The 19,273-nt window shown below is 41.2% G+C and overlaps 1 protein-coding gene across 2 annotated transcripts in view; it reads right to left on the bottom strand.

Moving 5' to 3' along the window:
- MDFIC (MyoD family inhibitor domain containing) overlaps positions 1–19,273 on the bottom strand; it is a 131,459-nt gene that overhangs the window by 83,548 nt on the left and 28,638 nt on the right. For both annotated transcript variants that reach the window (XM_066591801.1, XM_066591802.1), the window contains exon 2: positions 15,705–15,856. In XM_066591801.1, coding sequence (XP_066447898.1) covers positions 15,705–15,798 — 94 coding nt within the window. In that variant the 5' untranslated portion in view covers positions 15,799–15,856. The remainder of the gene's footprint in view (positions 1–15,704; positions 15,857–19,273) is intronic.

The raw sequence follows: 19,273 nt of genomic DNA, 5'->3' as shown, positions 1-19,273 counted from the left end.
ATATCTGCGCCAGGAAATGGCATCAGATTTATTAGATAAAAAACAAGATGCTAGCACATGGAGAACAAACGAGGCAAAACATTTAATGGACGCTGGTGATCCAATTCCACCGATATTATATAATACTACAGTGCTCCGAAAAGCAAAGCAACAGGAATTGGACCGTCGTCTCGAATTGAAATATAGCGATCCAATCCTTAATTTAAATTTGGCAAAATATGAGTCTCTTGCAGGTATTATACGTAACCTAGGGCTTGATCCGTTCTTCTGCATGTATTGGACAGAAGAGCAAAAGTTAGTATACAAAACTGTTACGTATCAAAATTGTAATAGTTTTTTAACGATTGATGCAACAGGTAGCTTTGCAAAAAGGTTGAAGCTTGCAAACAATGAGAAAAGTCCTCACATTTATCTTTATCAATGTGTGCTAGCAACGGAGACAAACAGCACTCCGGTGTTTCAAATGGTATCAACGAAACAAGATGCCGCAATGATAACTTATTTCTTCTTGTCGATTTTGGCAGATGGAGCACCTTCACCACGAATGGTGGTTATAGATTTTAGCAAAGCTCTTTTAATGGCGGTGTCAAAAGCATTTGCAAATTGCGCGGATACACATGATTATCTGCAAGTTTTATATAACATTATAGTTTTAGAAAAAAGAGAAAAAATGCCAAATTGTTATATTAGACTGGATGTTAGTCATTTTATTCGCATTATTGCTAGGTGGGACTGCCTTCGCGGTAAAGTGACAAAAGTTCGACAATTTTATTTGAGAAGCATCGGCCATGTTTACAAAATGAGAAATGTGCAAGATATAAAAGCTGTATTAACATCTATAATGATAGTTGCATTGAGCGAAGACATAGGCTGCGATGAAAATTCGAAACTTCTTAATTCGGAATTTCATTTAAGAACAATTAACGATGTTATTAAGGGGACGTTGATCGAAGATCCTAGAAACGATGAAAAAGAAATCCTAGAGGCAGTTTCCAACGAAGATTTTCTATCTGAAAATTCTGGATGGACAGAATGGGCAAAATTTATTTTCGAGTCGGCAGAAACTGTAGCAGCGAAGGCAACGTCGGGTTCTGTCGTTAATGCATTTTACAATCCACAAGCCGCAAATAAATTAAAACAACTGATTTCTTATTTGCCATTGTGGACAGCTATTATGCATTCCCATTTTTCCTGCGAGAAAGAAATAGCTACCTCCTCAGCTGTCGAAGCAGCATTCGCAGACTTGAAACATAGAACATTTAAAGGCGAATTGCCAACACGAGTCGATAAATTTATTGTTCGACACATCGACTGGTTACACGGCAAGACTTTGCTTAGTAATGATATTATGACGCATGCAATGGAAGCATCAATAAATACTGAGAACATGTGGGATGCCGTGGAAAATTGGAGGGGATTAACTAAAAAGGAATCCAGCAAAGATGAAATTGATAAAAAACAAACAGATCGGAAGGTAAAAAAACAAAAATCAACTTATCTCGATGACTGCCCAGATTGGGATCACATGCAAACTCTGCAAAGGGTTACCATCCCATTATTAAAAAACGGTAGTTTACTTAAAGGATCTCGTTGCGGTGATGACTTCATCGTGGTTCGTGAAACCTGTGCATTCGATTCTCTCACTCAAATAGTCACAAATGCAATAGTCACAAATCCCGCTTATGATGACATTATTACTACCAAGAATAATGAGTTTTGTAACTTTGCCAAAAGTATTTCGCTTATAAAGAAAAACCTTACAAGCAATACCTATCAAGAACGTACAAAAATTCTCCGGAATGTACCAATTTTCGAAATAAAATCTAATCGAAGAAATGTTATGCATTTAAACGCTAATTGTAACGTCGCACATCTTACGGAATATTTATTTGCAGATTTTCCTAGTCTGATCATAAAAAGAAAATGTGATGATTGCAATCATGAACATGTACAAAATATTCCTGTAATTTCAATTAACGTCGATATCTTATTGCAAAAGGGTTTTTCAGAACTACAGAATTCTATAGTAGACGCAAATTTAGTACAAGAATGGACTTGCAAAAAGTGCCATCAAATCATATATGAAGAATATGATTTTAAATCGCACTTACTTATAGACTGCACTGTATTTACAGATAACAAATACGCAGTTTCAATTGGTATCCAAAAACACCGTGCAACTCTAGGCTCTGTACCAAAAACTGTACAGCTTAATGAGCAGCAATACACCATAGCTGGTGCAGTATCTTATCATCAATACGCAACTGATGAGAATAATGGGCATTACACAGCATACATTTATGACCCAACTACTTGGTACATGTACGACGATATGTTGACTAAAAGAAGAGTCGCACTAGATGATGAACCAATTGAGCCACATTTAATAATGTATGTTGATAAAAGTAAGAGTTTATCCCGTAACGAAAATAATCAAGAATTTCTCAATAGTTCTGACCAGAACGCTTAGTTAATATGTGTAAACTCAAGTTATTAGGTGTAAATCATTTTATTGTAAAGTTTTTACAAAGTTGTTATTTGTAAGAAAAATTTGGGGGAAATCCCGCGATTTTATGGTTCAAAAGGATTTTATTATTCTGCCATGCATATGTAATGAATACAATAATATTTTAAGATGTCAACAAATAAACAACATAAAAATATACATTCGTTGTCTTCATTATTCATAGAACGGTCTCTTATCTTAAAGGGGTTGTCTCGCGCCGAAACGGGGTTTTTTTTTTTTTTTCCCCATAGGCCCCCGGTTCGGCGCAGGACAACCCCAAGGGATGTGTTTAAAAAAAAAATTTTTTATTACTTACCCGAATCCCCACTCTGCCACGTCTTCCTTCTTCTTCCTTCACCAAGATGGCCGCCGGGATCTTCACCCACGATGCACCGCTGGTCTTCTCCCATGGTGCACCGTGGGCTCTGTGCGGTCCATTGCCAATTCCAGCCTCCTGATTGGCTGGAATCTGCACACGTGACGGGGCGGAGCTATGCGATGACGCGTAGAAGGGGGCGGGGCCAGAACACCGCTCGTGCCTGGACCGAGCTGAAGGGGAGAAGACCGCACAGCGCAAGCGCGTCTAAAAAACAAGAAGACATCAGAATTAGACGGATCCATGGCGACGGGGACGCCAGCAACGGAGCAGGTAAGTGAATTACTTCTGTATGGCTCATATTTAATGCACGATGTATATTACAAAGTGCATTAATATGGCCATACAGAAGTGTATAACCCCACTTGCTGCCGCGAGACAACCCCTTTAAGGCAGTTTGTTTTATCTAGTTAAACACTTCTAAATAACGCCGAAGTCTCTAAGTCTAACACTACAGTTAAGTACAAAACCTTTAGGCTGGGTTCTCACAGGGTGGATGCTTGGCGGAAATCTCGCGGTTTGGCCGCAGCGAAAAACCGCAAGATTTCCGCCAGGAGTACCGCCGCTGCAAAACCCGCGGCGGCTTTTACAACCAATATTTACAAAGTTCTCGCTGATTTTCAAGTGCCAGATCAGAAAAATTTCAGTTATGGGTAAAAAAAATTTTTGGGAAATCCCGCGATTTTATAAGAGTTCTGGGTAGCACCTCAAGAGTTCTGAAGAAAACTCTTAATGCCCGAAACTCTAGAACCAATATTTACAAAGTTCTCGCTGATTTTCAAATGCTGGATCCAAAAATTTCAGTTATGTGTAAAAAATTTTTGGGAAATCCCGCGATTTTATAAGAGTTCTGGGTAGCACCTCAAGAGTTCTGAAGAAAACTCTGAATGCTCGAAGCTCTAGAACCAATATTTACAAAGTTCTCGCTGATTTTCAAATGCCAGATCAGAAAAATGTCAGTTATGTGTAAAAAAAATTTTTGGGAAATCCCGCGATTTTATAAGAGTTCTGGGTAGCACCTCAAGAGTTCTGAAGAAAACTCTTAATGCTCAAAGCTCTAGAACCAATATTTACAAAGTTCTCGCTGATTTTCAAGTGCCAGATCAGAAAAATTTCAGTTATGGGTAAAAAAAATTTTTGGGAAATCCCGCGATTTTATAAGAGTTCTGGGTAGCACCTCAAGAGTTCTGAAGAAAACTCTTAATGCCCGAAACTCTAGAACCAATATTTACAAAGTTCTCGCTGATTTTCAAATGCTGGATCCAAAAATTTCAGTTATGTGTAAAAAATTTTTGGGAAATCCCGCGATTTTATAAGAGTTCTGGGTAGCACCTCAAGAGTTCTGAAGAAAACTCTTAATGCCCGAAACTCTAGAACCAATATTTACAAAGTTCTCGCTGATTTTCAAATGCTGGATCCAAAAATTTCAGTTATGTGTAAAAAATTTTTGGGAAATCCCGCGATTTTATAAGAGTTCTGGGTAGCACCTCAAGAGTTCTGAAGAAAACTCTGAATGCTCGAAGCTCTAGAACCAATATTTACAAAGTTCTCGCTGATTTTCAAGTGCCGGCTCCAAATATTACAGTTATTATGTGTAAATAATTTTTTGGGAAATCCTGCGATTTTATAAGAGTTCTGGGTAGCACCTCAAGAGTTCTGAAGAAAACTCTTAATGCTCAAAGCTCTAGAACCAATATTTACAAAGTTCTCGCTGATTTTCAAGTGCCAGATCAGAAAAATTTCAGTTATGGGTAAAAAAAATGTTGGGGAAATCCCGCGATTTTATAAGAGTTCTGGGTAGCACCTCAAGAGTTCTGAAGAAAACTCTTAATGCCCGAAACTCTAGAACCAATATTTACAAAGTTCTCGCTGATTTTCAAATGCTGGATCCAAAAATTTCAGTTATGTGTAAAAAATTTTTGGGAAATCCCGCGATTTTATAAGAGTTCTGGGTAGCACCTCAAGAGTTCTGAAGAAAACTCTTAATGCTCAAAGCTCTAGAACCAATATTTACAAAGTTCTCGCTGATTTTCAAGTGCCAGATCAGAAAAATTTCAGTTATGGGTAAAAAAAATTTTGGGGAAATCCCGCGATTTTATAAGAGTTCTGGGTAGCACCTCAAGAGTTCTGAAGAAAACTCTTAATGCTCGAAGCTCTAGAACCAATATTTACAAAGTTCTCGCTGATTTTCAAATGCCGGCTCCAAATATTACAGTTATTATGTGTAAATAATTTTTTGGGAAATCCTGCGATTTTATAAGAGTTCTGGGTAGCACCTCAAGAGTTCTGAAGAAAACTCTTAATGCTCAAAGCTCTAGAACCAATATTTACAAAGTTCTCGCTGATTTTCAAGTGCCAGATCAGAAAAATTTCAGTTATGGGTAAAAAAAATTTTTGGGAAATCCCGCGATTTTATAAGAGTTCTGGGTAGCACCTCAAGAGTTCTGAAGAAAACTCTTAATGCCCGAAACTCTAGAACCAATATTTACAAAGTTCTCGCTGATTTTCAAATGCTGGATCCAAAAATTTCAGTTATGTGTAAAAAATTTTTGGGAAATCCCGCGATTTTATAAGAGTTCTGGGTAGCACCTCAAGAGTTCTGAAGAAAACTCTGAATGCTCGAAGCTCTAGAACCAATATTTACAAAGTTCTCGCTGATTTTCAAGTGCCGGCTCCAAATATTACAGTTATTAAGTGTAAATAATTTTTTGGGAAATCCTGCGATTTTATAAGAGTTCTGGGTAGCACCTCAAGAGTTCTGAAGAAAACTCTTAATGCTCAAAGCTCTAGAACCAATATTTACAAAGTTCTCGCTGATTTTCAAGTGCCAGATCAGAAAAATTTCAGTTATGGGTAAAAAAAATGTTGGGGAAATCCCGCGATTTTATAAGAGTTCTGGGTAGCACCTCAAGAGTTCTGAAGAAAACTCTTAATGCCCGAAACTCTAGAACCAATATTTACAAAGTTCTCGCTGATTTTCAAATGCTGGATCCAAAAATTTCAGTTATGTGTAAAAAATTTTTGGGAAATCCCGCGATTTTATAAGAGTTCTGGGTAGCACCTCAAGAGTTCTGAAGAAAACTCTTAATGCTTGAAGCTCTAGAACCAATATTTACAAAGTTCTCGCTGATTTTCAAATGCTGGATCCAAAAATTTCAGTTATGTGTAAAAAATTTTTGGGAAATCCCGCGATTTTATAAGAGTTCTGGGTAGCACCTCAAGAGTTCTGAAGAAAACTCTTAATGCTTGAAGCTCTAGAACCAATATTTACAAAGTTCTCGCTGATTTTCAAATGCCAGATCAGAAAAATTTCAGTTATGGGTAAAAAAAATTTTTGGGAAATCCCGCGATTTTATAAGAGTTCTGGGTAGCACCTCAAGAGTTCTGAAGAAAACTCTTAATGCTCGAAGCTCTAGAACCAATGTTTATAAAGTTCTCGCTGATTTTTAAATGCCGGATCAAAAAAATTTCAGTTATTATGTGTAAAAAAAATTTTTGGGAAATCCCGCGATTTTATAAGAGTTCTGGGTAGCACCTCAAGAGTTCTGAAGAAAACTCTTAATGCTTGAAGCTCTAGAACCAATATTTACAAAGTTCTCGCTGATTTTCAAATGCCGGATCAAAAAAATTTCAGTTATGTGTAAAAAAAAATTTTGGGGAAATCCTGCGATTTTATAAGAGTTCTGGGTAGCACCTCAAGAGTTCTGAAGAAAACTCTGAATTCTCAAAGCTCTAGAACCAATATTTACAAAGTTCTCGCTGATTTTCAAATGCCGGCTCCAAATATTACAGTTATTATGTGTAAATACTTTTTTGGGAAATCCTGCGATTTTATAAGAGTTCTGGGTAGCACCTCAAGAGTTCTGAAGAAAACTCTTAATGCCTGAAACTCTAGAACCAATATTTACAAAGTTCTCGCTGATTTTCAAATACTGGATCCAAAAATTTCAGTTATGTGTAAAAAATTTTTGGGAAATCCCGCGATTTTATACGAGTTCTGGGTAGCACCTCAAGAGTTCTGAAGAAAACTCAATGCTTGAAGCTCTAGATCCAATATTTACAAAGTTCTTGCTGATTTTCAAATGCCGGATCAAAAAAATTTCAGTTATGGGTAAAAAAAAAATTTTGGGAAATCCCGCGATTTTATAAGAGTTCTGGGTAGCACCTCAAGAGTTCTGAAGAAAACTCTTAATGCCCGAAACTCTAGAACCAATATTTACAAAGTTCTTGCTGATTTTCAAATGCTAGATCAGAAAAATTTCAGTTATGGGTAAAAAAAATTTTTGGGAAATCCCGCGATTTTATAAGAGTTCTGGGTAGCACCTCAAGAGTTCTGAAGAAAACTCTTAATGCTTGAAGCTCTAGAACCAATATTTACAAAGTTCTCGCTGATTTTCAAATGCTGGATCCAAAAATTTCAGTTATGTGTAAAAAATTTTTGGGAAATCCCGCGATTTTATAAGAGTTCTGGGTAGCACCTCAAGAGTTCTGAAGAAAACTCTTAATGCTTGAAGCTCTAGAACCAATATTTACAAAGTTCTCGCTGATTTTCAAATGCTGGATCCAAAAATTTCAGTTATGTGTAAAAAATTTTTGGGAAATCCCGCGATTTTATAAGAGTTCTGGGTAGCACCTCAAGAGTTCTGAAGAAAACTCTGAATGCTCGAAGCTCTAGAACCAATATTTACAAAGTTCTCGCTGATTTTCAAATGCCAGATCAGAAAAATTTCAGTTATGGGTAAAAAAAATTTTTGGGAAATCCCGCGATTTTATAAGAGTTCTGGGTAGCACCTCAAGAGTTCTGAAGAAAACTCTTAATGCTCGAAGCTCTAGAACCAATGTTTATAAAGTTCTCGCTGATTTTTAAATGCCGGATCAAAAAAATTTCAGTTATTATGTGTAAAAAAAATTTTTGGGAAATCCCGCGATTTTATAAGAGTTCTGGGTAGCACCTCAAGAGTTCTGAAGAAAACTCTTAATGCTCGAAGCTCTAATACCCATATTTACAAAGTTCTCGCTGATTTATTAATATCATTTTTGGAAGTTAGCACCGCAGAGATACATTTGTTGATTTTTTTGCCTAATTCGCTAGAACTATTTTAAAAATTAATAGGGAACTCTAGAACTCTTTGGGGTGCATCCAGAACTCATAAAAAAAATAACTTTTTTGAAAGATGGGGTGCTGACTTCACAGAGGTCTGTCAGACGCTTATGTGCCCGACTGTCAAACAACTAAAGGTCCTTTTACGCAAGATGTCTCATATGGAATAAGACACCTGATGCTGAAACAGCCAGCAGATTTAACTGGTGTAAGACAATCCTGGCAACGAAGACGAGTTCACTTATGTTCAATCTTCATCATTCACAGTCACCAACAACATCATGGTTGGTGTCCATCCAGGGGAGGCCGGGACAGATCTTATGTGCAACGAGAATCTAAAACTGAAATTGCCTGAGGACACCAATGATACGGAAAACTCCAGTTCACGTATAAGAAGTGACTACTGTAGTATCCTGCCTGTCACCAGAACATCCCACGCTGCAACATGTAAAACACGGCTTTCAGGTTTGGCAATGTCTAGGCACTTCCTCTACTGCTTACTATTGTTCTACACCTTGTAAAGACTTAACATTGGGACCAACGGGGAGATTTATCAGTAATGTTAAAAGATAGATTTTTCTTTTTTTTTTAATTGTGATACTTTTCTCTTCCTTAGGCCACCTGTACACGAGCGTATTTGCATTGCAGAGTCCATGGTGGTCGCCCCCTCCAGACTCCGCAGCAAATACAGCCCATAGTATTCAGTGGCCAAACACCCTTTCATCTCCACGAGCAGTAATCGATTGCGATTTTTCGCTTACGGAGAATAAATCGCAGCATGCTGCGATTTTGTACGGGTTACACATGGCCAGCTTCCATTGAAGTAAATGGAAGCCGCCCGCCCCGCTATAATTTCGCAGTGAGCACTGCGGAAGTATTGCAGGATAAGCGCCATCCCCTCAGAGCTGGCAGCAAGCACATGCGTGAGAGTGCCGACACATCCACAGTGTGTGCAGGACAGGTAAGCTGGGGTCACCAACCGGGCATTGGGTCGAACTCCGCTGCGGGAATCCTGCATCGGGGTCCGACCCGCTCGTGTGGTGCAGGAGATCTTACACCATGCCGTGGCTTACATACGTTTACTACTATTTTGCACCAAAAATGGCCCCTGTCCGTCAAACATGACTTGTTTTACAACTTTTATTATTCACTTTTTAAAAACTGTCAAGCTAGATGTAAAAAGTTGTCCAAACATAAATTTGGCACACTCAAAGTACTACAATTTTTGGTACAATTTGCACCAAAATTCGGATGAATTTTTCTTAGTAAATCACCTTAAAGGGGTTCTGTCATTAGAAAAAAAAAATTCTATACTTACCTATTCCTCCCTCGTCAGTCTTCTTACTGCATCTTCACCTCACCGATTTTCTTCGGGCTACGTCACCTCTAGACGGCCGGATCCTCTTCTTCCGGTTTTGGAGCATCTATTAGCTGCAGTTCACTTCCTGCAGGGCAGTGAACATTCTGAGTGATGTAGCCTTCACTGCCTAGCAGAGAATACCAAGTCCTTGGCTGCCTGCTTTAGCAAGCATGCACAATATCTTGCCCCTAGTGTTTCATATAGTATATGAAACACTAGCAGCGAGACATTGTGCATGCACACTAAAGCCGGCTCAAAGTTGACTCAGCCTTCCATCCTTCCGAGGTCGGTAAAATGGGTACCCAGCTTGGGATGGGGGGGTAATAAATAAAAAATTTCCTGAAAGCGCTGTGGAATAAGTTAACACTATACAAATAACCAGATTTAATTTAATTTTTTTTTAAAGCAGGTTGCTGAGGATTCAGCATTCCCTGCTAGGCAGTAAACGTTATGTCACTAGTTACGTAGCATACAGTGCCCTGCAGGAAGCAGAATGCCGGCAATGTACGCTTCGTCACAGGAAGAAGAGGATCCGGATGGCTTGCGGTGAGGTGACCCGGGGGCACTGGAGGAGTCAGGAGAAGATCGGTGAGGAGAAGATCTGGTAAGAAGACTGACGGGGGAGGAATAGGCACGTATAGAATGACAGAACCCCTTTAATATCTTTTCATTTTAGACACCATACCACGATTACATAGGGCAGACATAAAGGTGTGCTTTCTCCAGTTCTCACACATCACCAATGAAACACATTAAACAATTCAAAAGGCACTAAAACTGCAAAAAGCCACCATATGTGACCTGTAGATGAAGGGTGATCTAATTTTGTTTCATGCAAGCTTCAAACCAATTAATTTGCAATTGTATGTATTGTAACCAATTTTTTTTTTATTTTTTAAGCAGAAGTGGACCTGTATTGCCATAAAATGCATTAGCCTTCAATGTCATAAACCTGCATGAGGTGCAAGGCTAGGCTACAAGGAGATTTTGGCAGCGACACAGGTTTGCACAGTCAAAGATCACAATATGCTGCACACTAATGGAAGTGAATACTGTGTTGGGGTTAAAGTCATACGTACCCCTAGACTAAATGCCTGCTGCATAGCATGTACCCAATACGTCAGACATTCAGGATGCCGTTAGGAGGATAGTAAACACACACATATGTACATGAATTGTATAACCAGCAACTCCATAGTACACATTTGTGCCAGTCCCCCTACAGAAGAGCAAGAAGCACATGTCTATTGCTTAATAAAGCTGCATACACTCCGTCAGAAATTGGATATATTTGGAAAATCAATGCTGACTAATATAACAAACAGTTCTCCAACTGGGTTCCGTGAAATCCTATTGTTCCAAGGAATACGATTAGTAATCCCCCAGAAGTCGGCATCAACAAGAGCTATATCATTTACAGCATAGGCTCTATTCACATCTGTGTCGGAGGCGCCAGTCGGTCTGCAGCGCAAATTCAGCACAAATGCCGGACCAAAAAGTCGTGCATGCAGGGCTTTTTTGTCAAGTTAAAATGCCAGACAGATGCAGGAACCGGAAGGACCCCGTTATAGTCAATGGGGTCTGTTGGATCCGTTCATCCAGGGGATTGCGTCTTTCTGCTCCCATAACATGGCAGGAAAGCGGAATCGCTAGTGTAGATGTGAATTTTGCCATAGATAGTTACCTAATCTCAGCCTTCTGAATGCTCCGAGTAACACAGTCCGCAAATCCAGGCAGAAAGTAACGCTACATAATGTAACGCCTTAGGGTGCCTTCACACTTGCAATCGCGATATAGCTGCATTTCTTAACATGAATGTCAATAGGACTTACCAATGTTAAAAATGCATTGCACAAAAATCACAAAGCACAAACTTGTGTTTTATATGCAATGCATTTTTAACATTAGAAAGTCCTACTGACGTTCACATTAAAAAAAATGCAACGATAACGCGATGGCAAGTCTGAAGGCACCCTAACTAGAAGTTGTAGTAAGGTTTGTTGAGCTACAGTAGGATATGGGTTCACTGGATGGGAAAGGTTAGGAATCACTATCCTAATTGTTTACTGTAGGTTTTAGGCTTACCAAATATTAGACTGCCCTTGTTCCTCCTCAATGCACAACTGCAAAGAGGAGACTGACTGGAGCGACAGTCGAGGCTGTGCCTGCCATTCCATTCAATGTCTATGTTTTGGCTAGAAACAGCCAAGCACTGTTGTCTCAGACTGTCTCACGGACTTGGTGCAAGGCTGCCCCTCCTTACCGTGCTCATGCTGTGAGGGGAAACAGGGGGCTCAGACCCATGTTCTACTGACAGTTGGGGCCCCCAGTAATGAGAAACTTAAGCGATGAAGGTTTGATGGATTAGGAGGTAGAAGGATTGCGGGGGGGAGGTCTCACCGCTGTGCCCACCACCAATCCTGAGAGATAGAGGGCCACGATCCCCACTCTTCTTCACTGCACCCCCTCTAGAGGGCAGCCGGGAAATGTGCTTGCACTGGACTATCTCCAGTAATCCGATTGAAATGAATGCAGGAGCGGTGCACATGCTCCGCTTTCGCTCCATTCAAGCTCCTTCTCGGTGAGGAGAAGAGGGGGACATGGTACGGTCGCTCTCGGCATTGGTGGAAGTGGTGAACCCCCAACTGATCAGACTTTTCTATCTGTTCTGTGGATAAGTAAGAAAAGTAAACCAGGGAATACCTCTGTAGACAGTAAATGCACAAGCATACCTTTATGACAGAGCAAACATTACAAAAGGAGAAAGAAAAAAAAAAGAAAAAGCACAAAGTAATTCTTTCTATATCAACATTCCTTACCAGTGACAAAGCTCACACAAGTCCAGAAAGTTGCCATCCAAGCAGTGAGATAATAAAAATCTTGCAGAAATCTGAAACGAGGGCCTCCCAAATCAACAAAGCAGAACTCTGGAAACCAGCTTGACTGGAAGCCCAGTAAATAAATAATGAAATGAACTTTTGTTCAGAAAATGCCCTAATGTTTCAGAGAAAGATACACTTTATATTCACCACTATTTCCTGTACACATCTGGCATTTCAGCTTTATAATCAGTTACTAGGAAGCCAAAGACATTAACTCATGACTTCACACAGCACAACAGACCTGCCAGAGGGGCCTTCCAAACTGAAGGGGCTGAGCAGCAACTGTAACCCTGACAGCAACTCCACCGAGCCGCAGCTTACATCCCAGGCCCCACTGCTCCCGGCGGGCAGCAATACAGATAGCAGATCACAGACCTGTCTACATGTTATCCATGGAAGACCGTACAGCAACGTCCTACAAGGGAAACAATGACGCCCAAACTACTACAGACAGTAAGAGAACCTCTCATCTTCAGCGATCTGTCACTTCTAGGATAATCTCACACTAATGCATGTGATTGACAGTGCATAGTGATAAATGGTTAACTGCGGGGAGTGACTCTTCACTGTAGGATCAATGTGTAAATTCTCAAAAACGGCATAAAAATTAGCCCATAAGTGACAGACCAGTGAAATCAGCAAGGACAGCATAAAGGAAGATAATAGGTTCTCTTCAAAGTGTTAAATACAAACAGTATTCGGCCCCTTCACTTAAGCCAAAGTAGGCACTAAGGCCGCCTGCAGACGAGCGGGTCGGATCCGGCGGCGAGAATTCTCGCCGCGGGACCCGACCCGAGAGCCTGCAGTGATGAGCGCGTACTCACCCGCGCCTGGCGGCCCCGGCTCTTTCATGTGCCGGCTGCCGCGCAGCCGGCCCATGCGCAGACTGGAGCCGGCGGCCGGGTGAGTGCGAGCTCCGCACAAAAATAGGACATGCCGCAGTTTGTTTGCCGCGCGAGATTTCGCGCGGCCAAACCGCGGCCGTCTGCATAGGAGTGCGTATTGTAATGCACTCCTATGCAGACTTTCAGTGGCGGAAATCCCGCGGGAAATACCGCCGCGGGATTTCCGCCCGTCTGCAGGCGGCCTAAGACAAGTATGGTAAATAGAGAAAATATCCAGTCCACTAGCCAAAACCAAAGAGGACAGAGCACGGGCTCGCTTAACCAGTGTTAACCCGAATATTGTACAAAGGTTCAATTCATCCAAAAGTTTGGTCAAAACAATTAAAAATCTAAAGCTTTTCTTAACTAATATTAAAACTTATCTTGTAAAAGTGACCACCACGATACAAAAATCCTACTGACACATTTCTGGCAAAGTCTGGTACCCTTACAACTAAGAGCGCGGGAAGTGGTGCCAGAAATGTGTCACTTTTACAAGATAAGTTTTAATTATTAGATAAAGTTTTTGATTGAAATTGTTTTGACCAAACCTTTGGATGAGATGGACGTTTGGACAATAAAGGGGGCGTAGTCTCATTTAAAAAGTCTAATATAGAAGTCCAACAATGAGTGACTTACAGACACCATTTCCATAACTCAGAAGCTGTAGACTTCTATCGGAGTCATGGACACAGTGTAGCGATGATCACACAGCCGGTTTTAACGGAAAGGAGGAAAGCTGAAAGCTTTCTATTTTTTTTGTAAAATCCAATTAAACCAATGGGGAAAAACAGAAACCTTTAATTTTTCTGTTCCGAAAACTGAACAAACAGGCAGAATTGCCGTGGAAAGCCTTAACAGAAGTGTAAGTGTTCAGAGCGATAGTACTGGCACAGGGGCTGCTTATCAAAACAGTTTGTGTACAAAGTAGGAACAACTACATTGCATACAAAAACGGTAAACACAAGTATAACATAATATATAAGCCATGCAACATAGCAGAATGGAAGCGTTATCTCTTCACAACCACTCTGCCTTTCCTGGTTGCTGCTGACCAGGACATGTGACTACTGCAGCCAATCATCCGCCACATTTGTGACCTTCTAGAGTCAGTGATTGGCTGTATCAGTCACATGTGCTTATACACCAACAACCAGGAAGGATAAAGTCGTTATAAAGCAGTTTTAAGTCATGGGAAAAACCCTTTAACCCCTTAACGCCACAACACATAAGTACCAGGCAGCCAGGACAGAAACTTAAGGCAACAGGACGTTAAAGTATGTTCTGTGCATGGCATGTACCAGAAGCTGAGACTGTGCCATCTGCAGCTGGAGCCGGCTGTGACTGATAGCCCGCCTCACGAGCTAGAACATTGATCTCCACTGTTACATGCTGCAATTAATGTTGATGCGCGGCATGTAAAGGGTTCACAGAGGTTCACAATCCGCAATTAAGTCATATGCAGACTTCAATGTGGATTTAAATGCAGAATACTTATGCTATGTGTACACATACCCCTATACACTACAATTTACTTGTTAAACATCACCGCCCCTGCCCTACCCCCTCTCATTGCAAACAGCGGCAAAGGGCGAAAAGGAGAAGGGGGAGGGAGTTAAACAGTCATGCTGCTAAACACCCTCCCTTCTCCGGCCGCTGTCATTGGCTCCCATAGGGGTCTATGGCAGCGGCTGCAGTCAGGCCAGGAAGATACTTCCAGGACTATCCTTCCTGCCCGGAGTAAAAGCACCCGGCCGGGCACTTTTACGCCGTGGGAATACGCCTGTGTGATCTGATGCATTGGAATCCAATGCATCAGACTGTAGCGTATATCGGCTGGCTGTGAAAACACCGGCCGACACATGCTCGTGTGAATGAGCCCTTAATGTGGGAAATCCTTATGAAAGAATCTGCTGCCTAATTAACCCCGGGAAAACCACACTGTGTAAATTAATAGGCTTAAGACCCGGCCCTTGTGCCATGAGCAAGTCCATGTACTCAGAGAGCACTGTGCGCTCCAAGCAAGTCCTGAAGAAGCTCAACCATCAGATGTTGCATTCTTATGAATGTGATTAAATTATCATGCTGGTTCCTAGATGTAGGGTATGTTTCCACAAGGTGGGTCAACCATGGACTTCCACAGCAGATCTACTGAAAATCCACAGTAGCAAAAAAAAACAAAAAAAACAAAAGCACCAGATGTTGCAAAAACACGACAGCTTTGTTTTAGATTTCACTATTTGCATTGCAACGGGTGAAGTCCACAGTGAGGATTTGCAGCATAATTTGAAATGCTGTAGATTTAAAATCCGCATTGCATATCAAATTTTGGTATTTTTAGAGGGCTGTACCCCCACATACCCGGACACTGTACAATCATTACTGGTCAAACCTCGTCATACTTGGTTACTGTTGGAGATTTCATTTCACACTGAAGGGTGGTGACTGGGAGCTCACACCTACACCATGCCTATCCGCCTACCGGGAAGGATACTTATTTGTTTACATATTTTAGGGTTGATTTTATATGAAATTCAAGGAAATGCACAAAAGTAAGGAAGACAAGACAAGCATATAAATGACTCCGAGACTTACCCAGGGTGCGGGAGATCAAGAGGCTTTCTTCAGCTGAAGTATCTTGTTCAGGCCCTGTAGGCCCTGGAGAAAAAGGTTCTTTCACTTGGGACATCTGCCAGGTCTCTCCGCAAGAAAACGAACTGTAACCAAAGACAAGTCTGTAGGAAGCACTGCAGGAGAAAATGAAAAATGATAAAGCGAAAGAAAGCAAAAAAAACAAACAGATGACGGAGTGTACAGGATACATTGAGTGTTCACCTAGATCCTCAACGTCCACACGTAGTATACAAGTAGCAGTTGAATTGTTTCCAGATAATTTTGCGTACTACTACTGTGTTCACGTAGGTATTAGTCATCTTCCTGAATGTTAGAAAATACAGTAATATGGTTGGGGCTCGGCGAGTTCTCTACCAATTACCTATACAGAGGGCTAAAGTCTTACAGATTTTCGTTATTTGGAAACTTGATGCAGAGCCGTTTCAGAAGTTCATTTATTTTAATGGCTCCCTAACACACATTCATGTTTTGTCACGATTACATTAATGACAACACATAAGGATAACCTTACACATTAAACTGGCACAGTTTGTAGGTCAAATATACTCAAACTGGAATTAAAACGAAACATAATGTTTATTAGATTGGTATGGCCAACTGAGACGTTCATTGATTCGCGATACCCAACTAATGTGGATCCCATGCAGAGTTTCAGCATTAGGCCAGAGTGTATTACAGGCATGAGAATACTGACCTGAACTAAAAGCATCGTAGGGATCTTTGTTGTGCCGAGTTCAGGTCACTAGACCCTTCATCAAGTCTGGAAACACTCGTCCGTATTACATACACATGAATACGCCCGTAAAATGCCGATGTGCCCTTGGCCTAAGAAATGATTCACTTCTTGAAGAGTGGCACCCTGCCCCAACTAATCCATAGATGAGGCCCCATGTCCCATCTATCAGATAGAGTACTCCGACGTGTCATTAGTGGGAAACAGGATATTGATGACCATTTATCTTAATTTGAAAATCTGCTTGAAACAAGACTTGGAGTCAGTTATGTGGGTCCCGATAGCCTCTCCTCGTCCGCATCCCTAGGCTGACAGGTTTCCCAAAGTTTGTGTATAAGAAGAGAACAGTACGTTTAGGTGATCCAAGGAGGATGGCCTGGGGGGGCGCAACACTTGTGGCTCTAAATCCCATTACAAGCAGATTAAAGTGACAGGTGTCAGTAAACAAGCATGTTCCAGCTAATGCCCAAAGGAAAAGGATTATGAAGAAGTATGAAATCAGACGGCAATGAATGCCTGTAGTGCGTACAATGGGCAACCTGTACATTGACCGGTCACTGCTGCTGACCCCGGACATAAGTAAACAGGTTATCCGCGGATATTTCTTTTTCTTGCTTGTGCCCCCTGACAGTTGTCCCATGTAAGGGTACTCTACACATTACCTCATATGTGACAGACTGCTGAAATCAGCATGGCCATCACTGGTTTACACTGTCCTCAGTGATGACAACATAAAAGACATGGCAGGTTCCTTTAAGGACAAGAAAAGTAAGAAAATAAAAAAAGAAGTGATACTTACTATTCCATTCCCACTGCTACTGCACCACCACTCCGGTCCTCCACGTCAGGCACGGCTACAGTAGTTGTGTGGCTGCATACCCACATGAATTCTGCAGCCAATTACTGGCCTCTGCGGTCTCATGACTTAATGAGGGATCAGTAATTAAAAAATAGCTATCCTAAAATGATGAGCATCTTATTTAAGCACAGTTTGTGGCCTAAAAAGATCTACTGTGTGAAGATCTACCATTCTGGACATTTTCCAAGTCATATTATACCAGTAGAGCTCATGGAGGTTGGCAGCCCTGCTAGAGCCCTGACTCCTAGGACTCCAGTGTTCATATACACAGAGAGGATGATAAGCGAATAGAGAACTAACCCAGGGTGCCATCAGACATGCAAAAGAGGCAAAAGATGACAATGAGCCGTGTCCACGGTCAAACTAGGATTTCCCTGCTCTACTGATCAAGAGGAAGACAGACCATGTCCCACATTTCTTCACACTGTAAGGCCGTTTTCAAAAGTGCGATGGAATTGTGCAATTTTTGCACAATATGAGAGCATGTGAAAACGCAGAAATAAACCCGTGCTTTTCAATTGCTTCATTCACATCTGCGATGTTTACACTCTTGAAAATTACTGCCAGCCTTTTTTTTTTACTTGCCTGGGTTTCCCTTTGTTTTATCGCAACACACAAACTTGTGACTTTTGTGCGATGTGTTTTGTTCTATCGCATAAGAAAATCTCGGGGCAGAAGCGATGCAATGTATTCTAAGACAAAGAGCATCGCTGACACTCAGAAATCGCATTATTGCGATTTTCTTGCGGCGATATCGCAACGGCCTGTGCGAAACTAGCATGAATGAGATGCACGCACAAAATATGCTTATGTGAACGAACTCATTGAAATCAACTGGTTCTAGTCACTGCACATTGCGTACACAAACGGCTGCGCAAATGCACCCGTGTGACACAGCCCTTGTAACAAAGTCATCCACATACTGGGGGAAACTGTAACAAAGTCATCCACATACTGGGGGAAACTGTAACAAAGTCATCCACATACAGGGGGAAACTGTAACAAAGTCATCCACATACAGGGGGAAACTGTAACAAAGTCATCCACATACTGGGGGAAACTGTAACAAAGTCATCCACATACTGGGGGAAACTGTAACAAAGTCATCCACATACAGGGGGAAACTGTAACAAAGTCATCCACATACTGGGGGAAACTGTAACAAAGTCATCCACATACTGGGGGAAACTGTAACAAAGTCATCCACATACTAGGGGAAACTGTAACAAAGTCATCCACATACTGGGGGAAACTGTAACAAAGTCATCCACATACTGGGGGAAACTGTAACAAAGTCATCCACATACTAGGGGAAACTGTAACAAAGTCATCCACATACTAGGGGAAACTGTAACAAAGTCATCCACATACTAGGGGAAACTGTAACAAAGTCATCCACATACTGGGGGAAACTGTAACAAAGTCATCCACATACTGGGGGAAACTAACAAAGTCATCCACATACTGGGGGAAACTGTAACAAAGTCATCCACATACTGGGGGAAACTGTAACAAAGTCATCCACATACTAGGGGAAACTGTAACAAAGTCATCCACATACTAGGGGAAACTGTAACAAAGTCATCCACATACTAGGGGAAACTGTAACAAAGTCATCCACATACAGGGGGAAATAATGTGCTCAAAATCTGCACAGTGCAGGTATTACATCTCAAGCATGGCAATTTATGCTGCAAATTTGTTGCAGATTTGTTACGGATATTCCCTACTAAATTCAATGAATAAGTGAAAATCCAAAACAAACATCCATTGTCACAGATTACCAGTGGATCCGCAGCAAAATCTGCAGCATGCAACAAAAAAAAAAAAAAAGCAGTTGATACATTTTACTCATCTTCTCCCTATGCAGAAGCTTGCCAGGTCTGCCACCAGTCTCTGCACCCCAGCCTCCACCAATGAACTACTGCATGCTGTTAT

This window comes from Eleutherodactylus coqui, chromosome 2 (assembly GCF_035609145.1).
Source record: "Eleutherodactylus coqui strain aEleCoq1 chromosome 2, aEleCoq1.hap1, whole genome shotgun sequence".
Taxonomy (NCBI): domain Eukaryota; kingdom Metazoa; phylum Chordata; class Amphibia; order Anura; family Eleutherodactylidae; genus Eleutherodactylus; species Eleutherodactylus coqui.
The sequence above is the reverse complement of the archived record's forward strand: the minus strand, read 5'-3'. Positions and strand labels throughout refer to the sequence as shown.